Consider the following 26,790-nt stretch of genomic DNA (forward strand, 5'->3'; position numbering starts at 1 on the left):
TTGCAAGTGTGAAACTGGATATACACGTAAACAAGGTTGTCGTTGTCATAGTGTTAGTTTAGTGTTCTGTTTTGTGCGGATATTGCAATTGGTAGTTGAGTATACCAACTCCAACATTCCCGATTTCGATGATCATGATGACGATTATGGACCTTCTCTGCAGGAGTCTCCAATATCTGTTCACGAGAAAGATGATTCAGATATGTAAGATGCGATGATGCATGTTTTAATAGCAAATTTCTGAAGATTTAGTTATTAATTTAGTAAAGCGAATTTAGTTGTTCATAGTGAAACAAGTCGTCTATCGTTTGTGGCGTTCCAAATTGGCATTCAGTGCTCTTTGTTCATTCATTTGTATGAAGGATAAATTATTCTTGGTTACAATGCACCATTATTTGGTGGTTCAATAAGAAAATCATATTGCCAATAATGGTTATTTCTTGTTCAAATTTGAACGTCTCAATTTTAACCAGGAAGAAAAGTTGATATGACAAAGAAAAAAAAAAAAAAAAAAACATCCCTATAAAGCACTAATTTGAATTTCAAAAATTCACACTAGTGGTTTATATTATTTAAATACGCTAGAGTTATTTTTTTAAAAAAGTAAAGGTGAGACATGTGCCATGATTAGAAGAACAGACATTTTGCTATCCCTTAATGACACTCATATGTGCTAGCAACTCTAGAAGTCAAAAATATAACTTCTTAAAATTCTAACATAAGAAATATGTATCACCATTGTGCAGCCTGGCTAGTGCACAACTTACGGTAAACAAATTCATATAACCCCCGGGGAACGTAGCCAAGGGGAGCTGGACCCCTCTTCGAGACCAGAAGTGAAAAATTAAGGAAAGATGAAACAAAAAGAGACAAGTTAAAGAAGAATAAGCGTTAAAAACAAAAAGCTACAGCAAGCTTTTGGTTACTCTTTCTTATGAGGAAATTTGTATTACTTGCAATACATGGTGGCGAGGTGAGCGAGATAAAATGGAAGAGTCAGGGAATTTGAAATTTCTAGAAAAGGTACGGAGTTCTCACAATTTCTGCTACTAGTCAGGGAAATTTCAAGCGTTTGAAAGCATAGCGCCGTTCTGTAATAGTGCGGACATTTTATATATATATTATTAATATTGTTATTGTTATTATTATTGTATCGCTTCTCTGCAATATCAAACATGTAATTTTAGAAACAATTTTCTTTTGCTCATTTAACCTGTCATTTGGAACAGTAAGTAGTTGACAGAATAATGAAAAACATATGTGGAAAGGCAGTTATGTTAACAATTGAGTCAATAGAGAAAGGAACGCAGATATTGTAAAATATTTTAAGAAAACATTATTGAATATGCACTTTTATAATAGTGGATATGTACTTTTTATAATAGTTGAGGTCATAACGAAAGGATTTTTTTTATATATTTGAATGAACAAAGGAAGGAATGTAAATATTGTAAAATCTTCTTCAATGCTTCTTTTTATTCTTTTACTCGAGATTTCCTCATAGTTTTTAATTAAAATACTTACTAACATCTCCCCATTTTATTTTCCTAACAAACTAATATATGTTGTCAGGAAAATAGTTTAGATTGATTGAGTTCATGTGATATCCGTAGTATTTCATGTCTCCCCCTCCCCCAATATACGAAATCCTGGCTAAACGTACCAATATATGTTGCCAGTAAAATAGTTTAGAATGATCGAGCACCTGGTGTGATGACCACAGTACTTCGTGGCACGGATCCCCCCCTCTACGAAATCCTGGCTACGTGCCTGAACCCCCTTATTATTCACGGTTAAAAAAAACCCTACTGGTACCGTTTTACGGTTCTAAGAATGTATTACATAACTAAGGGGAAAAGTGTCATTTTGTTGCATAACTACCTAGTCATTTATAGATAAACTTTAAAGAAATTGAAAAAATGACATTTTTTAAAATTTTAATTTATATAACTCAGAAGGAATTCAGACATTAATATAAAGCTACATAAGCATTTTTTTTTTTTATTATTTTCTTGTAATTGGGTGCAAACCTGACCTTTCTACGTTAAATTTGTGAGAGTTTATAAGCATTTCAAAAATACCCTATAAATTCTTACGGCGGGCATATTGATGACGTCATAACGCCGACTCCAGGCCCGAAGCTTGGGGACTTTTAGTACGTTAACTAGGATATGAAACTGAGACTATTGCAAAAGATTTCATCTCTCCTCTATTTTTTCCAAATCAGGCTTTTTTTTTTTTTTTTTTTGCTTAAAGTTACTGGACTAATAACTATGCTCTCTATTTTGTCGTTTACTCTATCCCGAGGCAATGGTAAAGCTTTCTATTTTATTTTAACCCTTAAACAGCCAATTCTTTTATGTCTTGCTGGTATTTTTAAGTGGGACCTGTATGTCTCAGTGGTTGTGAAATGAATGAGCATCCTATATTTTCAATTATGATACATTTTCAGAGAAACACCTGCATCGTATTTATGATTACGAGTACAGATATTTTCCATTTCGGTGGCTTATTCCAAATTACAAGCTCTTTATTAGTACATGCAATCACTGCTTTATCGCTAGCAGCTTGTTCTTCACTTTCACCTGTTCCACTATCTCCACTTTCACCTCCACTGCTGTCTAATTGATAATCTTCATTAGCTATTTCACCATCACTTACACAGTCAATGTCAAAGTCGTTAAGAAATCTTTAAATTTCATCTGCATCGTGCTCGCATTTACGGCGTCGTACACCACTGACATATGAACTCATTTTCTCTCGATGATCGAAACATTCCTTTATAAATAGGTATGATTTTCACAACCACTGGGATAAATATGTCCCACTAAAAATACCAGTGGGACACAATTGTCCCAAATGTAAAAAGTAGCCAGAAAAAAACATGTCCCTTCTGAGTATAATTTATGTATAAATTAAATACTTTGAAAACATTGAAATGGAATTGTCAGTACAAATACTTAAAACGTGATATAGTTACCAAATTGAATAATAAACAGGGAGACATCTAATGAGCAAAAGGTTAAGAATCAAACTTGACAACAACCTCACCTACAAGTGAAATATGTAATTATAAGAATTCTTTAAAACATTAGCAGGCTTTTATTTGCCAATGGGACATTGATTCGTAGCAATAACATGCAATAAATTACTACTGGTTCTCAGAATATATCGTAGGACATATATGTTCCAGTGGTAGTGAAAGGGTTAAATATTCGAAATGTGAAGAAGCCATTTTGTTTGCTACAAGAATGAAAACATTCTAAATTAGGCTAATAGGAATTAGAAATTGAGCGAATAAGGAAAAAGTATGATTTATTAAATTTCTGGTTTAAGAAAACTAGCAGTTTAAAAAAAAAAAAAAAAAAAAGAAAGAAACCTGCACTTTCATAGTCTTGTGTGTACAACAGCTTTGATATTTTAACTTGAAATATACAGATTAAACAAACACAGATTGAACAGTTGCTTTTCGTATCCATTATGTTTGAAGAACTATCAATTATTTAAAGTAGAATCCGAACTCCGTTGTTGCAGAAGTGAGACTAACTTCTGTATAGGAAAACAGCGACCTCCACTGGCTAGCAAATCTACTAGGATAAAAATTTCGTTGATATGTTTCCGATTGAGACCACAATGAGCGTAATAGGTCAAAGCATCGTGACTACGTAGCAGTTAAACAGAACTTCAATATGGGCCCCTCCAAGAATAATTAAAATGAAACATAAAAACTTTCAAAACAAAAACATGTTTATTCAGAATAAGCAATATCGAGTAGACGTGCATCTTTTCCAAAATAGGAGCTATTGACAGCTAAGCAAGCGACCATAAACTCCTTCCACTTTGTGAACATCTTTTAAAATTCGTGAGGGAACGAACTGAAGAGCTCTTGCGGTATGGTGATCTCTTCTTTCTTCGACATAAAATCACCACAATGTAAAACGGCCTTTAAAGAGGGGTATAGTGAAACGTCTTCGGACGCAAGGTTCGAGGTGGATGATGGATGCGGGAAAATCTTTATTTTTGTCTTCGTCGAGTAGATCTGATCCTGAAAAGTACGCGTAGGGTCTAGTATACGGACGGCGTAATCGTGGTGCAATATAAAGGAATTCTTCAAATGCGGCCTCTTTTTTTCGCTACGTACTGCCGTAGAGTCTCGATAACTCCTTGGTAGGACACTACATTCACCATTTGCCCTGGAGGGACAATATGTTGGTACACCATGCCTCTTCCATTCAAAAATGTCATTACAATAACGTTAACTGCGCTGTTCTGTTTTCCGCACTTCCTGCTTGTGAGGTGCCTGTGGCGACTTCAATGTTTTGTTTTTTTTTTGTTTTGTAAGCAGGTCAAAGTCATGCATCCATGTTTCATCGGGAATGATTCGATCCAGAATGAGAAGATCAACTTCCATACGTCTCTTCCAGTGGATGCAACATCTGTTCTGCTGTAAGAAAATACATCAAACCTTCGTCATTTTCAAATGATAACTAAACAATTCAGTTTATAGTGTCCTTCGATATGCCCAAATGTACATTTAGCGCTTTCATATGACATATGCCTATCATAACGAATAATTGCTGCAACAGCTTTTAGTAGCTCTCGTTAATCACGAAAAGTCTTTGTTCAGAATGCTGAACCGACAGTGGCGGATCTACGCGAGGGCCGGGGGAAGGTAGGCCCCCACTTTTCCGAGTGACAAAAGTAATTTAAGCTATTATATATATATATATATATATATATATATATATATATATATATATATATATATATTGAAGGTCTATAGTAAGCTTATGATACACTTATCATAGTCTGGGTTATGGTTGCCCCCAGTTTTTATCTTCTAGATCCGCCACTGGGAAGCGAAGCCCGTGACTCTCGTCCATCTTCCAACAAGTTGTGCCATCGTTACACTGTGACTCTACTCTGTCTGTTTTGAACAGCATGTGCCTGTTAAAACATAGACTTTTCCCTAAAATCCATCAAAATTTTATGGCATGTCGCTGTTCATATTGAATTCTCGCCGCAAAAACTAATCTTATACACAAAGTCCTAAAGAGTAAATGAAATATATACCACGTAAACCGCCACTGCTGCTCACTAACGTGGTTTAGAAACCTGTGACTGCTTGCAATTCATACTAGTAGTGGGTACATAACCGGTTTTCGGTTTTCAGAGAAAACGGTTTCGGTTTTCTTCAAATCGGTTCGGTTTTATACCGAAACCGGATTCGGTTTTCTCCAAAACCCGTTCGGTTTTTCACCGGCTTTTTTCGGTTTTCTTCAAAACCGGTTCCGGATTTTTTCCCAAATTTGTTCTATTTCTGACCAGAATAATGTTTCGTTGTTCTCCGGAAACCGAATCCGTTTCCACACAAATAATTTTATGTGTTTTCCAAAGGTTTTCACCGAAACCACGGTTTCGGGGAATAACCGAACCGGTTTTTCTGGAGAAAACTGAAATGTCGGTTTTCGGGTTTCGGTTTTTCTAGAAACCGTTTCCGGTTTTTATTTTGAAAAAAAAACGGTTTTCCCTTCCCTAATTCATACACAGATAGTCATACTACCTGCGAAACTAGTACCGATATCATAGGCAGAGTTGCTAAGCCAGGAAAAAAATCTGTCTTGTGTGGACACCCTTTGTATATCATGCAAAAGAATGAAATGAAATCCTTAAGTCTTTACGTCCCACGATTATGGCGGCTAGGTTAAAGGAGACAGCGACGGTGAAAAATGAATGGAATGGAGGAATGCAGAAAGTCAGAGAAAACGGGAGAACGCTGAGAAAACCCACGCTCATGTTGTTTGTCCTCCACAAAGCTAACTTGGCGCGAGCTTGGATCGAACCAAAGACCCCATACACCAGAGATGAGCTGTCTAGAGACACCGCGGCCCCTGTATATCATGCAAATATGACACCGAGAGTCGAATCCGGCATCACAGATGAAGATCACGCATTCTAATCACTCGGCTGTAAAAAGGTACTAAATAAGCATGAAAATTGAATCGGTTTCTGATAAAAGGGCATATCTAACAATTTTTTTCTTTACAATTTTCACTTTGTTTTAAAAAAAGCAGTATTTTAGAAGTATATGCAGCGATTTGTGTTAAAAGGAATTGTATTCCTTGAAACATTTTGAAAATGTAAGCCACTGAAATTTGGGTTTTCTGTTAAAAGGGCGTAATTTCACAAATATACCCTTTTAACCGAAAATCAGACAAGCAGGAGTATAATATAGAAGAGCGTTACACAAGGAAACGTGTCCAAAACTTCTTTACTGGTCGCGACCCCAATGACCTTCCATGTGACGGAATTTTCGCCATCACCAAACGAACTTTTAGGAAACGTGATTGCCTTTACACTGTACTTGAATTGACGGAGTTGATTATTTATAGTAGCAGGTCTGATAAAATCACTGTTGTTCAACTCAGTGGTGATGTTTTAGATTTCGGGTCATGGGTTGCCACAATACTATAAGAAAAAATGTAGTTTCTCTGGAGCCAAGGAACAGACAGAGAAAGGATAAAACAAAATAACTTTTAGGATCAGAAATTTTCACCACTTTATTCTGCGAACAATCCATGAGTATGAACACGTTTTCCAAGTGTTAATAGGCTAATGAAATGCACTTTCGTCATGTGATTCATCACTACGAAAACTATATTACTTCCTAAATCTATAATGAACGGAATAGGTACTGTCCCTTTGAAGATTAACGAGATCAGACTAGGAAGAGTGCATGGATAAAATATCGTTCTGTTAATCCAGCCTTCTGGATTAACATAAAAATGTATAACGCTAAATTATTTCATTCTGCCGTCCAATCAGAAACATTAAGGAGAGTGATTCATAAAAAATACATTATATACATTATTATGAAAAAATACATTATTATGAAAAAATACGTATACATTATACGTTGGCACTTTCAGAATACTGCATTCTTTCTTCTTCGTAAAATATTGTATTCTGCTCCTTTCTACTAGTACTACATTATTCTGAAAAGTACAATACTAAGTGTAATGATTATATATATATATCAGCTGTACACACGCTCAGGAATTTGGGGAATAAAACTTAAAGAAAATTCGCTTCGCTTAAAAATAAAAATCTTACTATTAAAATAATATTTTCTAATGTAATCCTACTTCCTTGCTTTCCTAATTATGTCTCGTCCGAGAAGAAAAATAAAAGTCACTTAAAATTATAATTGCCTGCTTTGGCGTTAGACCAGCTGAAGATCATTCTCTGCTTCCTCGCCACAGTTACCGTGAGAAAATTTCACCTTTCACACTGCCACAATATTGAGGTTTGCAGGATTTTTATTTAGCATATACACTCATGTCCAAAATGATTGTCGCATATCTATAACTTCCTTTTTGTAGAATATAAGTTGATTATGATTTTGCAGGGTACTTTTAATACTGATATTATGTGTATAATCGGAAAATGTATATTTGCGGTAAATTTCATACGAAAAGAATTGTAAATACGAAAATTATAATGAGTAAAACATAATATTGCTAAATGGAGAGTTTTATTTTCATGTTATTGTTCTTATTTACTGTTCTTTTGATATGAAATTTACTACATACACGCTTTTGCGATTATACACATACTAACATTATAAGAAATATCGGGCAAATTCGTTGTCAAGTGATATTCCTACAACAACATATTTATAGACATGTGACAATAATTTTGGACATGAGTGCACATGGTCAAGGCATATTCCAGCATTAACCTCAGCATTTCCCGATATGGGTAAACATGGAAGTCAAAGTACCTTACAAGTGGAAGTAAGGGTGTCGTCCACATATTACGTAACACCGCAAAGGGGGGAGGGGGTTCGGCCTTGGGTTACGAAGTTTGACAAGGGTGAGTAGGAGGTTTAGATCTGCGTTTAGTAACACGTTTTTTTTTTTTTTTTTTATTCTGTATCATTTTATTCTCACGTTTATATGCAACCTTTAAAGCAAATAACTTTTTCAGTTCTTTTGCTTTCTATAAATAAATAAATATTTATATTGTTTTGGGTAAATGCAAAAAGATGTAAATTGAATCATGCAGAAGGAATTCGAACGCACTAGTAGACACCAGCATGATTGGTGACGAACTCCGTTCTGTGACTGGCAGCATTGCATTTAGGAACTATAATTCACAGTTACATCTTATATAGCTAATAAACAATAAGTAACCACGCGCGTTTACACATATTTTTCTTTTTCTCTTCAACTGAACCGCCTCGTGAGAAAATCGTTTTTTTGGTCGCTTTCCGAAAATTTTGTTTATTGCACATACGTCCTTTCAACAGAATGCGATTCAATTACAGATTGCTTTATTAGAATTTCTTATAAGATTGTGACGGTATTATGTACATCCGTTATTCCACATAGTTTTTCGCAATAGTTAGCCGAAGCGATTATGTCAGCCAAATTCGTTAATGGGGACAATTCGTTAACGTTTTCGTGGGTGATGGTGACTTTAACGGTATCTCCATAGGACAATTTCTACCATTAAAACAACGGTTGTAGAAGTTACACATGGTAGCGCTAGAAGGCAGCAAACACTTTCCGGTAGTAGACATCTACCAGAGGAAATTGAAACTTCAACTGCGTGATTCCTCTTCACTGTCTGACTTGTGAGTTTGTTCACTCCCACTTTTGGATGCGAGTAGAGGATCAGGTGACCAGAATTTTAGAATAATTCTATACCTGTATATTACGGGACAAAATAAATTAAAACAGAATGTTACACGGTTTGTAAATTGAGAAACATTACACTTAATCCTTTCCTTTTTAATTGTATTTAGGGGCGTTCCAACTATGGGGCGTGATATTTCAGTAAATACAGTGGTGAAATTAGGAAACTGAAGAACTGCAGTCGACATCCCGTTCATGCGCGCTATGTACTAACATTTGTTGTGAGCCAATGAAACCACTACGTTTGTCTATTAGTATTTACGTTTCGACCGTATATACGTTTGTCTATTAGTATTTAAAATGCTTCTTCCGACTGTGATTCGTTTTCTTTGTGTTGAAGACGTGAATGCAGCTGAAATATATATTATTTATTTATTTATTTATTTATTTCGGAAAAACAACAGGCAAATGCCTAATTACAGTTTTCCCTTATTGTAAAGTGTATTTAATACACTTTAAAATACATATATAATAACATACTAATATGACCTCAATTCTATTATAATACACTCTAAGATACACATATAATAAAATAATAATATGAAAGTAAAATATACGTTAAAATACAGATAGCACGATATACAGGATACAACAAATTTATGTAGAATGAAAATTTTGTTTACAACTAAAAATATCTATATCTGGGTGTTCTTGTGACATCTTATTATACAATATACACATTTTTCTGATAGGCGATACATCTAATGCATTAGTCCTTTGCGCTGAAAGATGGAATATGTCATTATGGGGTCTCGTTGTTCTATGTGGGACGCGAATTTTGATTTCTGATAACAAATATTCTGAATCTATTGCACCATGAATTATTTTATGTGAGAAAGATAATATGAAATGACTTCTGCTTTCAAGAGATTGTAATAAATATTTGTTTCGAAGACCTTCGTAGTTCTCAAATTTTGGATATATACCTGTTTCTTTATATGTCAAAAGCGCACAAATTTATTTTAAATGTTTTCGAAATTCATGGCCAGATAAGTGAAATGTTTGGAGAAAACAGTATAAGCGATGGAAATGCGTTTAAGCGTTTAAAGATGATTACATCGCACGAATGTTCATGATGAGGAATGAAGTGGGAGACCTTCTCCCATCATTGAAGACTTGGTGCAGGAAATTGGTGAAAACGTGAAAGACAACAGACGAATTACGATTTCATTGTTGTGTGACAAGTTTCCTCAAGTTTCAAGAAGTGTTCTCTATGAAATTATGAAACAACATTTAAATTATCAAAAGTTACATTCACGGCCGTGTTGCAGCGGTTATGGTATTCAAAAGCTCGTACGACACGATAGATGCATTAATATTGGTAGAAATTAGGCAGAAAGGTAGATTAAGATACAGGCTTTCATGTAACAAAAAATTGTTAAGAAATATATGTTTGTTTTATTTGGAAACGTTACGGAATTTACTTTTTAAAAAATACTTCTTGAATTAAAAAGACCCGACTACAAAGTAACGTGAATCTAATCATTTCGGTGTGAATTGCGGCGGAATATTAGCTATTTTCAAAATGCTACCCAACATTATGGCGAATCTGATGAATTATTTTCGTTTCATTCTACATGCTGAATAACTGAATTGCTATGGCCTAAAACGTTGCAACAACTCATTGTGGCAGTGTATTTCTACAACAGCAATATATGCTCTGTCCCAGACCCAGAAGACCTACACAAATAATTAGAAAACAGATGTTTCAAAGAAATCCTCCTTCAAGCGGGTGTGTGACGAGTTCCAAGGGATGGGTAGTGCAGTGGACGCACCGAAAAGCGGTCGACGAACGTTGTTAACTGAAGAATAATTTATTTATCAATGTCCAAGCTGCATATGTTGTGAGTTGAAAATAATCAGGGCGGTGACTTTTGAGCCACTATGGGATCTCCATTAGCAGTGTACACATGACTTTGCGCTATGTTTGTAATTATACTCCAATAAAATTAGAGCGGTCGAGCAATTGTCATCTGAACACGAATGCAAGGTCACCGACATCTTCCGATTTATCACTTGCAGACTTTTGTTTGAGGATTTATCTTAAAGACTCTGCCTACTTATACACAATAATCGTGAATAAAGACAATGCTCAGGTTTCCTACGCCGATGGTTTTCTCCGCACTGTGTGCTTATACACTAACGCGGTAGGTATTATTAAAGCCTTCAGAATGTCTTAGTTAAACATGTCCTAAGGTATGATTGTTAGAAGCTATGAGAAACATCAACAAAACTGTACTCGTCGTCTGCTGAGTTCTAAAACATGTTGGCATCCGGGGAATCGAATGTGTCGTCATAGAAACTAAGAACGCTCATTGGCTGAAGTTGCAACAGGACCAATCCAACTAAAAGGATCTCCACTCAGTTCAATCTCTGTTGAGCAATTGACAGGCCTTGTACGTACTACTCGCCGAGATGAAAGTGATTATGACATGTTTGCTTGCATATAGGCCACCGTCCGTATCGTGAAAACTACATCATTTCACTGGGTATTCTGTATATTCAATGCCCGGAATACTCAGGCTTCCCAGAACTCAGGTTCGGTGAAATAATGAGGTTAATAGTAACCGCATTCTCATCTTTAATCGTGCTATTCAAATGTCTAAGTTTTTTCCCCTTTTATATTTTCCTGTTGTTTGTCCCTGCAATTTGCTACTTCTTAAGTTAATTTGAGGTGCACTTTATGTTTGTTATTAGTTGGCATACTTTTTAGATATAACAAAACACAAACCAAAATTGTATTTATTAAAAATAAACGTTATTTTTCTAAATTCTATTATATATATTGCAATGAAGTAGGCTATTTGAAGTTTGAAATGACCTTTATTCACAACATTTAAAACAAACAGAATTATGAAATATGAAAACTTATTTCTTTCATTCTATCTTGATTGTCATGACATTGAAAGCTACAAGATTATCAAACCACATTCGTTTGAGTATGATTTGGTGTAGGTTAATTCTTCATATTATTTCAAAATGTAATTAAAATAACTGAACTACCAAGAAACGTAGTTTATTTCCCGCTGTTCACGAAGTAGCTAAGAGAAACTAAGATATATATTTTAGCTGAATGATCGAGAAATGCAGTTTATTTCCTACTTTCCACAAAGAATGAAAAAGCAATAACTAGGCCTCTATTTTTGTAACAAAAGAGCACATACACAATATTCTTGATCCTAACAGTTAGGCTTTTTCAGAAAATTCAGAGTCCGACATACAGTCTTATCTCGACTTCTAAATTTTGACAGTAATCCAATACATGCATGCTATTCTATAACATTGAAATAAAAGATTGGTAGAACTGTAAACATCATAACAATAAAACAAACAATGTAACAATAAAACTAAAACGAAATAACATTTCACACGGGGTTGGTTGGCGCACTTGTCAACCAACCCCAAATGCTATACGCCAACTAACCCCTAGCACATGTTGTGCAACAAAGTCGTAATTACTCAGCAATTGTTTGGCATTTACGTTTTGTTGTTTGAGTATCCATCAAAACAAACTTCAGATCTAACTAATACTATATTACTTATCTCTGTACTCCAAGTAGTGACAATTCTGTGATGTTGTAACGGAGAACTGAAAAAAAAAAAATGCTTCAGACTGGCAAAACACTCTTTATCTCATAGACGCCATAATCCGCAAGTTACAAATTCCTAATGAAGGTGGCAGCTGCATCCATACGTCGTTCTTTTATGACAGCAGCAACAGCTCATTATGTTAATTAATGCAGAAGTTGTATGCACTTCGTCAACGATCCCCTGCTGCCAACCAGCCCCGGTCTCCCCTACTCTTTTTAAGAAGGTCGAACGTGATTCTTTTTATGAGCAGCTTGTGTCGGCCATTGCCGTTATAATGACGGAGACAAATAGCCTTTCTGCTGACGTCACCAATAAGCCCTAACCAATCAAACAATCAACGAACTGATAGAGTTTGATTTTGTCTTTACTCTTCGTTATAACACATATTTGGATCAATTTATTTAATTGCACTTGTTGTGTAGAATACTTTTATATCTAATTCACTTTTGCATTGTAATAATATAATTTAGATTATTTTGAAAATCACTCAATTAAACCTTTCTCCTTTGCAGCTTACAAACCATTTATTTCGCAACAAGAAGCCTTTCGGTCTGGATCTGCTTAGCGTCAATATTCAACGAGGACGAGATCATGGAATACCTTGCTACAATGAATATAGAGAATTGGTTGGTTTGCCACGACTCTCCAACTTTGATGCTTTGAAGAAGGAAATTCCTGAACATGTAAGTTTTACAGCATCTGATGACACATTGATGACAAATATTTCCTCCTATTTTCAATAAGAAATATTAAATCATTTGTTGGGAAGTGCATATTGTTAGAATAACTTATCTAAGTCCTTTGAATATTATTACGTAAAAATAAATATAATGCAATAATTTAATAACAATAAAAGAGGGATCCATATTTGTTGATTCGAATTCAGAAGCTCCCGGCTCGAAAAGCTGTAGAAAATAGTCCATGTTGCCGAGCCGAGCCTGCCCTCGTCGAGCTTGGCCACCAAATATAAAGTAGTGTAAAGATCTTTATTCCTTTATTCTTTATTCCTTAGAGATGGGTTTCTGGACCATCAAATTTTGTTCAGATTCTGCCAGTGGTTACCTAGAAATATACTAGCAAGCCGAGTTAATCCGAGCCTGTCCATGGCCTATCTCAACCATTAAAAATAGCGATTAATATTCCTTAATTGATGGGCTACTTTCCCATCAAATTCTATTCAGATCCGGCCACTACTTACCGTAAAAAAGTGCATACACAAGTTGACCCTAGCCTGTCTTTTAGGCGAAGGGATGCAAGCCCTCCAGATTAGGTTCTGATCCGGTCAATAATTACCAAGAAGTATAAGTGTCTCAAAAAGCCTAGCCGAGCCTGTCACATCCGCTCTAGGCTATCAAAGCGATCTTTACTTCAAGTTTTGGTGTTCATTTTAAGCTCTTTTCGCCACTAGACTGTACGTATCGCCGTAGAGCACTACACAAAATATGGTCTTGGATTACATGACACATTTTTATTTCCGTCGGATACCTAAGAGTAATAAATAATTCATAAACGGTCGACCACTGTTTCCAATTTAGTTTTCATGTAACAAGACTTCACTTTTAAGGTTGATATTACCTTATATTACCTTGATATTACCTTAGGTTGATATTATCTTAAGTTCTTCGTATACTTTGATTCTATTTTAATGAATATCCGCCACTGTATTTCACTTACATGGAAAAGTGTCAGTTTTTCTTCGCCCAGCACCAATCAACGTGCATAATATCGGTTCACTGTTTGCCTCTATGGAAATAAGTCTTTTATTTCCATTTCGCTGTCACGGTGTAGACGTTAATTTAAACTAATTCGCTTTTCTTGCTTTTTTCATTTTTTTTAAAAAAAAATATTTATTTCCAGATAGTGGAAAAATTCAAAAAACTTTACCGGAATGTGGAAGATGTTGATTTTTATATAGCTGGTGTGTCGGAGCATCCAGTGAAGGACGGAATGGTTGGGCCTAGCTTTAGACATATCATAGCTGAACAGTTCATTCGTCTGAAAAAGGGCGATCGCTTCTATTACGAAATTGGAGGACAACCGCACTCTTTTTCCGACGGTAAGTTATTTAAAACTGGATAGGTGTATACACACAAAATAAAGTACACTCCTGTTCGCATAGTAAGTTCGTAAAAGTTGAAGGGTAGTTACACAGAGGATAAAGCACATTCTTTTTTCGTTGGTGAGCTCATAAAATTTGAAAGATGCTACGCACAGGATAAAGCACATTCTCTTTCTGATGGTAAGTTCATAAAACTTGAAGGATAGCTACACACAGGATAAAGCACATTCTTTTTGCGATGGCAAGTTCATAAAACTTGAAGGATAGCTACACAGTGAAGAAACAACATTCTTTTTCCGGTGGTAAGTGAAGTAAACATAAAAGATGACTAAACACAGGAAAATAATTAAAACTATAAAGAAATATTGACGAATCTGGAATCAACAATGATTATTACTTTAAGGCTAAATATACTTCACATACCCACCGTCATTCTGGATATATTTCTTCACAAGTTCAGTTCCAGAACTTTCTCATGGTTTCTTTATGGTTAATTCACACATAGTGTGCCGTGACTATGCCATCTCCTGACATGTTCCGTCTGTGCTATGAGCAAGATCATTCACACATGACATCTTGTGGCGCTACTATTTTCTGTACCAAATCCCTTGGTGCAGATAAACTTCGTATCGTTTCGTGTGCTCCGAAAAAAGCCGAAGCATCGCAGTCGAACAAGCCACGACCGGGCTGGTTTCTCTTCAAGGCGACCTGTTGAGCCACGGCTTGGGATACGAAACATTATGTGTGAATTAAAAAAGACAATCCAATGATTTTTCAATGTTAATATCTGAAACGAAACTTTGGAAAACACGGTATTGAATAGGAAGGAACGGCACATTATGTGTGAATTTATATTTATTTGCGATCATTAGAGTATTTATCAATAGCGCATAAGCGATCATTTCATCATTATTGAAAATTTAAGAAAAAAATTACATTTCTCTATTAAACTTACATGCAATTCTCAATTGGTCTTAAAATATTTATCGAAATAGCCCCGCTAAACAGAAATTATTTTCGTTCCGAAGTGTAAACCAAATAATTATGTTATATAAATCTTTTTTAAAGGTAACACAGTTACCTTCTGTAGCAAGGGTTAATCGAATCGTTGCAATATCACTGTATATCTGAATCGAAAATGCAGCTAATGTTTTTCCAAAAATTTTCTATACTAGAAGTTGAATTATTTATTTGGCTTCGTTATACGCAATTTGATTTATTGCCCAGTGCTTATTGATACGTTAACAAGAATCAATTAATTAATTTTCGTTTTTAACAGATCAACTAAAGGAAATAAAGAAAGCTTCAATGTCCCGATTACTCTGTGATAATAGTGATAATTTAGACAGGACTCAACCAAAGGCATTCAAGAAACAGAGTGAGCTGTAAGTATATAACCAAATATTCAATATTTGACTACCATTACAACAGACACAAATCAATTATTATTATTATTCGTTAATGTTATTGTAGTTAAGAGCTGAGAGACTAGTGCTTACACTGTACGAAATCTTCAGTAAAGTTACAGGGTGTAGCTGACAAATTTAATGTCTTTTAATCGTTGCTAAACAACAATCCAACTTTACAATACGAAAAATAGTAATGAGCGAAATTATAATAATAATTATCATTAAGTATTCTACCTGTTGGCAGGAACTAGCAACTGATTTTTTTTTTTTTTTTTTTTTAAGATTTGTTTTAGGTTTTGGCCTGGAAATGTTTCTTTCACGTTTCTCTATCTTCAGCTTCTTCTTTTAACTTCTAATATTTTCTACTATTTTACAAATCGTCGGTCAGTTTTGTTCTTCCTATTCCTCGCTTTCTAGTCACCTTTCCTTCTATGCCGATATGGAATTTTTTCACAAGATGTGATCAATCCAATTAGCCTCCCCACGAGAGATGGTCGCTAAAATCGTCGTCTTCTCTTCTATCCGTTTTAAAATATTTTCGCTTGTTATTTTTTCCGTCTGATTTTATATCCTCCATCTTCCTCCAACACCACATTTCGAAGCTCTCTAAATATTTATTAAAGTATGGAAAATGGTATACAATACTGCATTTATATATATATAAAAAAAAAAACAGAAATTAATTATATACATTTTGCATATAATTACAATTGTTTAGTGCTGCGTTCTACTAATATATAGGGTAATTATTATACAATTTGTGAAGGTATCAATTGTAAGTTATAGAACCCAGAAGAAGTACCAAAGTTAACGTTTGCCAAGGGGTCCAGAAACCTCTAGTTTCGCCTCTCTGTTTCATTTACCTTAAATAATGCTCTAACTAATAATGTTAAAAAAATCAGTGTTCACTGCATTTACACGCAGTTAAAAGTACTATAGAAACTTTATCTATATTCGTCTCTCTCCCAACTTGGTAATGGATTTGATGCCCTTGTGCTCAGAGTGTCCGTATAGCCTTGATGCTGAAAGGGACATAAAATTAAACATAAACAATCCTTCTCGGTTCAATATTATATTAAATCTTACCAAGATAACAAATCGACGAATTGTTGGAATATCTGTAACCATGGCCCTTCAATCAAGTGTCAGCACAATATTTTGCAGAAAGTGCAAAACCTTTCTTGTAGATGGCAAATAATACTAACTAATAGAAGATTACGATATTTAAACCTCATATGTTTAGCAGAAATGAAAATTTCTTTCCAGAAAATAACTATTTTAATTTGTTTTCTCTTCTTTTGCAGAAATCAGTTGGTAGCTTGTGATAGTGAAGAAATTCCAGTAGTAAATCTTCAATTTTGGCAAGAAAATAAATAAGAATATTGAATAACATTTACAGTATCTACATTTTTATAATTTTAGTGCGATTATCTCGGAAGTGAAATACAAATCTTGAATCATCAGAAAGTTTTACTATATTTATATTCAAATAAATTACTTCCATAAAAATTTGCAACGAGTAAGTGTACGGTTTTAATGAAGGTTTCCTTATTTCATTCTTTCCTTTTCCATTTTTCAATCTCAATCTCAAATCAGCATCCGTCTTCATAGAACAGCGTGTCTATACCGAATTTGGCAATCATTTTCCCTCGATCAGAGGCGTATTAGAATTGGAAGTAGAAACGAAGTTAACATTTAGATACAATAATAAAATATAAACTGCCTCCAAAATGAAACCCTAAGAGCTTGGTACAGACTTAGGCCGGTAGCCAGCCCAAAAATGTAGGGGGGGGGGGGATGGATGAAGTTAGGGGGGCCCGATCAAACCTTATTATAGTTCGTCACCATATTATAGTTCATTTCCAGCCTATCGTGAAAATTTCAGGGGGTGGACGGTCCCCCTAGACCCTCCTGGATAAGGGCCGGCCTGCACAGACTCCAGGAAAAAGGTTAAATGTGTCACTGACTTTATATTCTGTGAGTTCAAGGTCCCCTGTGTGTTCACTCTTGTCTAATATATTTACTTGCAGATTGATAATAAGTCGTCAAATTAAAAAATAATAATAATAACGTTATTTCACTTTTAAGGATTTGCATTAGGTTTGGTTTGCTTGGTAGAATAGGCTGTTAGGTTAGCAAGATAGATCAGTTTAGATCCGTAAAATAGGTTGCTGCAAATAACATGTTATAGGGTAATTATGATCCAATAATATAATTTTTACATTATCAATTTTCCAATCATAATGATTGCATTCAGCTTACAAGTGAAGAAATCACAGAAGCAAATTATTTTGAGTAACTTTCAGTAAAAAGAACCCCTGCAACCCTGTTTTCTTGAATGTCACTGAGCAACATAAAAATTGTGTGTGAGGGAGTAGTCAATTAGCGTGGTGCTTACTTGATTATGCACTAGAAAAACAAATAAGTTTGTTTCTTTACAAGGATATGACTTACGAAACTTGCTTTAGATGCAATATCACAAGATTCCATATAACACAAGCGTTTTCAATCCCATTTAGGGGGGAAAATGGAAAGATGAAACACGAGAATTTTGGTATAACTGTACTCTAAGGTTTCTCGTTAGATTTACTTGCAGTCTGCCTCTTAACCGACCATCACACTTTTAGACAAATTGATTGACACAGTAGATATTAGGTTCTTTTCTAAGTCTATAAAATGGTTCACTCTGTATCAGTACGCATCATCTGCTGCTATCAGTTTTATTTATTTATTTATTTATTTATTTTTTAATTTGTAAATTTGTGATGAGTTTATCTTTTATTTGCTTGATTATTTGTTTCTGGAAAGTAAATAATAACACATGTAATTTCTTCAAGAATCTCTTTCACGTATCTTTGGCAAACGTTGTTATAGAAGAATCAGGTGCATATATTTCGTGATATAGAACATTTGTTTTATTTTGTTTTATTGATTTCAATACGGCTTGACAAGTGAACACTTAAACACACTTGTCTCACTTTGTGTTTAATCAAGGTTAAATTGTGTAAAATATATGAAAAACATTTAGAATCTCAACCGATACAATAAAAAAAACAATAACCTCAAAATAGTTATCATATTACATGGCAAATTTGAATTTCCAGGTGCTGACTAGTCTAGATCAGAAAGGAATCTGATCACCATAAGTATTTTACTCTATTGTTGGTGGTTTATATATATATATATATATATATATATATATATATATATATATATATATATATATATATATATATATATATATATATATATGGTCTTTGAGAAATAATGGTGGGATTTCATGTGACACATGTAATTGGCTGATACAGTCTTATGCTTCGTAAGTAAAATAGTTTATTGCACTGATCGTTTAGGAGCCAAGGTTCTTAAGAAAGAATTCACATCGGTAAGGTTGTGACACGTACCTTGCACCATACTCCAAAGCAAGTCACCCACTGTCCTTGAGGGCGCTACTGCTTTTCTACTTTTACGGCATTCTTTAAATTTTGATGTGAAGTAAAATACTTCAGAAAAGTAGCGAATTTGCCATTTCATAACCAAAATTGTATCCGTATGTGTTATATACAGAATTAATAAGCCCAATTTTATTTATGTTACTCAGTACAAAACATTAAGTTTAGGTATAAGGTTGACTAATTTCACTTCTCGTATATTTTTTATATTAATCAACTCTTAAAATAGGAACATAATAATATTTTGATGTTGCGTTGAAGTTCAAATGCACACTCGATTTCAATCGTTTCTAAAACAAATTATTAATTTATTGCGTCATTAATTTCTAGTACAAAGACGTAAAACTAGCTCTTAAAGTAGAATCAGATGTGTTCCTACCGGGAGTCGATCCCTAGTATTCCATGCGGAAGACGTGTTTGTTTACCATATATTCACAAATAACCTCTAAAACATGTATTTATGCGGGTAAGCACAGAGAGATCAAATTTAGCGAGCATCCTAGGAATGTTCTTCAACTTAAACCTACCTTCTAATACTTTACAGCAGTGTGCAAAACTTCCGGTCGCCATGTCGCCATTGGTAACTAGAAATTTAGAGCTGGCGACCAGTGTTCAGCAGGAATGGTTTCTGCATAAACTCATAAGGCTATGCAGTTTCTGTTTCACACACATAAATAATTATCACTGAGTGAGAGAAAATACTTCACAACGGACGTGCAAAGTGAAGTCTTCATATTGTAATTCGCCCCTCCTTTCCCATTTTCAGTCGAGATGGTTTTCCTCCTGGCACGTCAAATCGAGAGATGGTTTCTCCCGCTGTTTGAAGCTAGAGCAGCTCGGAAGACAGCCCAGTGCCTAGAATGGGTTAAACAATATATCCAGATGTGATCTCTTTCTTTGTCTAACCAATGGCCTTGGGGGGGGGGGGGGAAGGTGGAACCTCTCATAATTTGAACGTGAGAGATACTGGCGATCATCAATTTTGGATTGGCGAGGGCGTCTGACTTTGAAATTTTGGGCCCTGCTTTACAGTTGAATGTTTGACATGAAATACGTTATGACTACAAGAACAAAAATTTACAGGAGGCTTCAAAAAGTTTTCTGTACTCGTATAAGAGAGGATGAAATATTGATGCGGCTAGAGAGGCTCAAGAGGGTTGGATCCCCTTGAGGCATCGTACGATCAGCTTGGCTGCTTCCGAGTCATGTTTTATTGTAATGTAGATCAAATAATATATTCTCATCATACAAAAAAGAAAATAGCCTGACTTCCTAAAATGATTAAGCTGCTCCGCTGCCCCCCCAAGAAATTAAAGCTAGCGTCGTCACTGTGTGAGGAGAAACAGATAAGAGAAAATATAAAACTTATGTTTTCATAAACTAAATCCTTATCGTAGAAGTTAGCTTAGCGTTTAGAAGATGGCAATAGATTTATTAATACAAAATTCGCCAATTCTGAGTACTCCTATTCGTTTAAGAAATGAGAGTCGACAAAGTTTATAAGCATTATTTATTATTTGAAACGTTATAATTTACCTATTATTATTTACATTTTCTAATATACATATATGTTTAATATTCTCTTTAGCTATCACAGTAGGTTAATGGCACGTAATAAATATTATTCAGCTGAAGTTTGTATTATTGTAGTATCTAGATGTACAGTTCGCTGGCCAACAATTGACAGGTGTAAATAATTATACAATCCCTTTGTAATTGAGTTAGAAAAAGATGCATTTCCTTTCTTTGAATTTCTATTCTGCAGTCAGTTTAGTGGATTAGGAAATATGTTTAAGTTAGATAAACAACACGAGATATTTACGAGTGTGAACTTAGCAGGACCACTTTTGAAAATTATAAATATTTACACACCATACATTTGTACTGCGTTTGTACCGGTTTGTACCGTAAAAAATTTCGTTTGTACCGTTGTCAAATTCGAAAAATAAAGTGAACTTAGCAGGACCACTTTATTTTTCGATGTTTTCGAATTTGAGACCGGTACAAACGAAATTTTTTACGGTACAAACCGGTACAAATGCAGTACAAACGTATGGTGTGGAAATATTTATAATTTTCAAGAGTGGTCCTGCTAAGTTCACACTCGTGAGATATTTGTGATAACAGAAATAACCACGAAAAGGGATAGCATTGGCATTATAAAAACCTACATCAGAAAGAAAGACTATATCATAGTACTTTGTCTAGATCTGTTTAGGCGCTGATGCCTTAAAGTGAAATTTGGAATATCTAGAATTATCATAGGGGACGGACCTACAGCTAAGCCGTGAAATTTTTGAAAAGTATCACTGCAATAATATATACGATTAGAAGATCATAAATGTGATGATAGTTATTTTGATTTTGACCTTATACAAATCAAACCTTACATCGTTCGTGAATGAAAAATCTTTATATATATATATACAATCCTGTCCATGAATTGGCTCCCGGAGCCGAAGCGTAAGCGAGCACGAGCGGAGATAAGAACAGGTGAGCACTAGCTTCGCCCCTTCCACTGCATCCGATAAGTGTTGCCAACCACACATGATGGCAAAAAACCTACGGCCAAGCCTGGTCAGAAATTCGCACGATGTTGAAGCATTGAGCAGACGCAAGCGTGAAATGTGCAGGTGTGCTCTCCCCCTCCCCATTTCGAAAGCAGTGACGCGAAAACACTGCAGGAAATAAAATTGGTACGTTTTTTGGTCGAGGAAGACGCATGATAGAGGTTACAGTTAGCGTTGAAGTAACTAACAAATGAACAAGAAAGAAAGAAAGAAAGAAACTAATGTTAAACATGTCAGCTTACAAACGTAAAAACGACTGCAAAAATCGGAAACGAATTGTTTCAGACCTCTTTAGCTTGCTTACACAATTCGTGACGTTGTATTACATTAGCACTCGGTCTGTAACTTGTCATTCGCTTCACGTTTGCTAAGTTGTAAACGCCTTTTGTTGCTAGATTGATAGCAGAACAACGGGAGGTTGAAAATAATAATAATAATAATAATAATAATAATAATAATAATAATAATAATAATAATAATAATAATAATAATAATAATAATAATAATAATAATAATAAGATCGTGTTCGAAATATGCGTAATACCTGTTTGAGTTCTGCCGTAAATTGCCACTGGATGCTAATGTAGGCAAAGAAACAGAGATGAGGAACAATTCGAAAAGCAGATTATTTGAGTAGATTTTATTCGAAAACATATTATTCAATTACAAATCATCTAAACAGTTTATACTTATTAGATTTCCGTAGCTACAAAATATAAACATTATAATAGCTTTTATAACTTACCACAGAAATCCGAGATCGTAGACAAAGGTCCCAAAAGAAAAACACTTGTTGCACATTCCCAAAAGTTCGAAAAATGCAATCACATTTGCCGAAGGGTACTCAAGTATCTTAACGCCACAAGAGACAAATGTCTGACAGTAGCAAATTAAAATTTAAACCAACAGAACACGAAAACGCACAAAGAGGCCGAATGTGTATAAAGTTAGAAACACAGAAAAAAGAAAATACACTATTAACACTAGTAACTGACAAGTGTTTTTCTTCAAGCCTTGTTCTCTGAGGCAGATGTACCGCACAATTTCTTCGTAAGTGTCTCTATACGAAGTGATATTATTTTCACACAGCTTAGACGTTTGAAACATTCCAGATGATGGTTGGACAACGAACTTCTGTGGTTTGATTTCGTCAGTCGCATTTTTGAAAATAATTGCTCACACACATACGTCGAACCAAACATTGACATAATATTGGCAGCATTTCTATGCAGTCGCGGAAATCGACATCGAGGGAAATTTCTATAGAACTCTTGTAAATTGCTTTCTGATGGAATTTCTCTTTAAATTCCCTGTCGCACACCAAGTCCATAAGTTCCAACTGAACATCAGAAGGAGCGTCTGCAATGTTTGTAGAGAATGGGGTGGCAAATATCCTGAAGCTCATCTCCAAACATGTTATGTCCTGAAATCTGGTTTCAAACTCGTCCTTAAGGCTAAGCAGCAAACTGCGGTAATGAGTAAAGTCAAGAAGTTTACCGGACTCCTGTAAGGTGCCTAAGCTGGGAGAGTGAACCAAAATCTTGTTTTCAAATTGCTTCGCCCAAAGGGGTAGCTTCATTTTGAACGCTTCGACGCGATTGCACATATTTGTAATTAGCAGATGTTGACCCTGCATTGAGAGGTTAAGAGCGTTGAGATGAGTAGTTATGTCTACCAAAAACGCAAGGTTGCATCTCCATTGGTCGTCTTTCAGTTCTGGCACGGAATGATCGTTCATATCGAGAAACATATCAATGCCGTTTAATAACTGAAAGAACTGGTTTAACAAGTTCCCACGGCTCAGCCAGCGCACCTCAGTATAATAAGGTATGTCCCCGTATGCACTGTTTAGATCTTCGAGGAAGGATTTAAATTGGCGATGTCTCAGTCCATGTTTTCTGAGGTAGCTGGTGGTACGAACTACAACGTCCATGACATCGTTCATCGTTACACTCTTTGCACACAACTGTTCCTGATGCAGCATACAATGAATTCTCCTGATATCATGCCCCAAGCTCTTGGAGTTTTTGTTTTAGTCGCGCCACGAACCCTACTTGCTTCTCAACCATAGCAGGTGCCTTATCGGTCGCTACAGAAACCAGTGCATTCCACTCAAGGCCTGTATTTTCGACACTTTCTTCAACACACGCAAGAATGTCAGCGCTCGTTGTGGTGCCTTTCATAGGTACTATGTGCAACAGTTCCTCTCGAATCTCCAGATCACTATGTACACCACGAATAAAGATAGCAAGCTGCGCAGTATCTGTAACATCCGTACTTTCGACGAGCGCCAGGGAAAATGCAAAAAACGTTTTCGAAAGTTCTGATAGCTGGCTCAAAACATCATCTGCAAGATGTTCTATGCGTCGCGTAATAGTCTGTCGGGAAAGTGGAACCGATTCGAACTGCTGTATTTGAGATGGACAAAAGTCTTCTGCTGATATTACTATACACTCCTTTATTAGGTGTCCGTCTGTGAAAGGGCGCAACAATCTCGCAATATGCAACGCAATTTTGCAACTCACCTGCACAGAGGCTTCACACGTTCTCTCCCCGTCTTCCTTTTCCGATGCCGCCTTATTCTCTTTCAACTTCTTCAATTCTTCTTTGGGAAGATGTCCCTCAAGTTCCCCGTATTGCTCCATGTGATAAGTATTGTAGTGACGTTGAAGGTTGAACTTTTTAAATCCGTGTAATGTTTTAAAGCACACTAAACATTTGGCTACAACGTCTTCTTCGACAAAGAGATAATTCTCCTCCCACTGCGTGTTGAACTTAAGTGTAGGTGTAGGGCAGCGTCGTTTCGCCTTCTTTCAACTCTTTACAACGACTGTGCTTAATATTGGTCTCTATAAGCAGATGTACGCAGGGGGAATTAGTGGCTAGATAACTAACGTATTATGTATGCAGTGCCAAAACTGGAAGCACGGATGATAGTAGGCGGTGCATAAGTGCACTAGTCTGCTATACACTATACTGTCTGCTATACACTAGTAAAGCTGTTTCGTCATGTACTTAATCTTTACCTTTGTTACTACTACTACTACTACTACTACTACTACTACTACTACTACTACTACTACTGCTACTACTACTACTACTACTACTACTAATAATAATAATAATAATAATAATAATGGTATTATCATTATTATTAATAATAATATTAGTATTAGTATTATTCGGACCATAGAGGGATGAAAATGGGGATTGGAGGAAATTCATAACGAGGAATTTCATAGTTTATACCGCTCACCTAACATTGTTAGAGTCATTAAGTGTAGAAAGCTCAGGTGGGCAGGCCATGTAGCCAGAATGGAAGAAATTAGAAACGCTTTCATAATTCTAACTGAAAACCCAATTGGAAGAAGACCACTAGGAAGACCTAAGCGTAGATGGGAAGACAATATTAAGATGGATCTTGCAGAAATAAGAGTACAGAGTAGAAACTGGATCCAGTTGGCTAAGGACAGAAGTTAGTGGAAATATTTTGTAAACGTGGCATTGAACCTTCGGGTTCCATAGACCATAGAGTTAGTTAGTTATTATTATCTAAAAGAAATGTTCAAATGTTGTTAAGAGACAATTACACAGAAGAACTGAGTTCCGACCAAACACTAATTTGCCGGAAGGAAATTCCAGTGCAGTCCAGCCCACTTTAAGCGTTATCCGTGTAACCCACGTTTCATGTTCAAGACATTGGGAATAATTGTTCGTATCATTCAGTTGGAACGTTTCTTTCCGAGTTTACGCTGTTACAGTAGGCCTACAACATTGTGACTTTCAAAATCAATCAGTAACTATCGTAGAAAGACAAGCGTGTAGCTTCAGTCGTTGATATGATTTAACATTCTTTTTCACTTTTAACAAGCCACCGGCAAGCAACCAGCCAGGACAATATATTTTTCCTTATTAAAAAGACACTCATTGTTTAGAAAAACACAATAATGGTAGTCACTAATGGTCACTCTTAAAAATGGAAAATCTCTTTGGCTCTCTTAATATTTTGTTTGATTCTTTGCGATCAAAGTAACTTTTAAAGTGGAGTAAGAAATACTATTCTTCCTATTGATAGTGAAATAGTGCCTTCTAATCTCCACAACCAACCCCTTGCTAAGCCTATTCCTAAACACATGCATGCATAAGCTAATTTTCTGGAGATAATACTTAGATAATTACAAACAAATGCTACAGTATTTTTTTTTCGTATCAACAGATTATCTCTTCCTAAAAAGCGAAACAACATAATATAACAAACCCACACTCGGATTAAGAACTTGATAATATATATATTGAAAACTGGTTTTCCATTGGGCAAACTAGCAAATTTTTATAAATGTAAGCGATGGTTTGGTTCCACCACATCCTTCTTTAACAAAAGAAAAGAAAAAAGAAGAAAAGGAACGTACATAGTTTATCATTTGATTGCTGTTACAAGTTTGTGTTATCTATAGTTAACGGTTACCACATTGTAAAAAACACTATACACTCAATGGCAATCAGTTACCATACGTACTTTTTTTAATTTGGTAAGCTAGTGATTACCGCCAAGGTTGACAACACTTCCGCTCCTCTAAGGACGAAACCCGAAGATTCACGAAGCACGAACAACGATATTTCCACATAGAATGCTCGTGAGCGCTCACGAGGAGAGTTTCCACTATCTGCTCGCCGTGGCCAGGGCTGTATATATATATATATATATATATATATATATATATATATATATATATATATATATATATATATATATACATATATATATATATATATATATATATAGACTGTACTGTATAGGACTGTATATATATTAAGAATGTTCAAATAACATCCATTAGGTCAGAGTGTTCACAAAGTCTTGTCCTGTAAACTTTGAACTGTTACAACTCAGGAATGAAACGTATTTGCACACGAAGAAACTGTGTTCCTTTGGCATATTTGTTTTTTAAGGAAGTGAAAATACGGCGTATAAGTAAGGACGCACATTAGAAGGCTAAGAATGGCCTTTGG

General features: G+C 35.3%; 3 protein-coding genes across 3 annotated transcripts in view; 1 reads left to right on the forward strand and 2 right to left on the reverse strand.

The window, feature by feature from the left end:
• Window positions 1–17,266, forward strand: part of LOC145679613 (immunomodulatory peroxidase-like) — a 139,917-nt gene extending 122,651 nt beyond the window's left edge. The window contains exons 11-14 of the mRNA XM_081750189.1: window positions 12,803–12,973; window positions 14,148–14,346; window positions 15,629–15,734; window positions 17,063–17,266. Of these exons, the coding sequence (XP_081606315.1) occupies window positions 12,803–12,973; window positions 14,148–14,346; window positions 15,629–15,734; window positions 17,063–17,135 (549 nt within the window). The 3' untranslated portion in view covers window positions 17,136–17,266. The remainder of the gene's footprint in view (window positions 1–12,802; window positions 12,974–14,147; window positions 14,347–15,628; window positions 15,735–17,062) is intronic.
• A 5,664-nt stretch (window positions 17,267–22,930) lies between these two features.
• Window positions 22,931–23,725, reverse strand: LOC145679614 (general transcription factor II-I repeat domain-containing protein 2B-like). Its single transcript, XM_081750190.1, has one exon. The coding sequence runs from the start codon at window positions 23,723–23,725 to the stop codon at window positions 22,931–22,933; it is 795 nt and encodes a 264-aa protein (XP_081606316.1).
• A 58-nt stretch (window positions 23,726–23,783) lies between these two features.
• On the reverse strand, window positions 23,784–24,425 carry LOC145679615 (general transcription factor II-I repeat domain-containing protein 2A-like). The gene has a single exon (XM_081750191.1). It carries the CDS (start codon window positions 24,423–24,425, stop codon window positions 23,784–23,786), a length of 642 nt encoding a protein of 213 aa, XP_081606317.1.
• Between the last annotated feature and the right edge of the window lie 2,365 nt (window positions 24,426–26,790).

Source organism: Thermobia domestica, chromosome 2 (assembly GCF_964235325.1).
Source record: "Thermobia domestica chromosome 2, izTheDome1.hap1.1, whole genome shotgun sequence".
Taxonomy (NCBI): domain Eukaryota; kingdom Metazoa; phylum Arthropoda; class Insecta; order Zygentoma; family Lepismatidae; genus Thermobia; species Thermobia domestica.

Excerpts from the sequence above, each read along its gene's own strand:
- LOC145679614 (XM_081750190.1), bottom strand. The coding sequence starts at position 23,725 with ATGAACGATGTCATGGACGTTGTAGTTCGTACCACCAGCTACCTCAGA.
- LOC145679615 (XM_081750191.1), bottom strand. The coding sequence starts at position 24,425 with ATGGAGCAATACGGGGAACTTGAGGGACATCTTCCCAAAGAAGAATTG.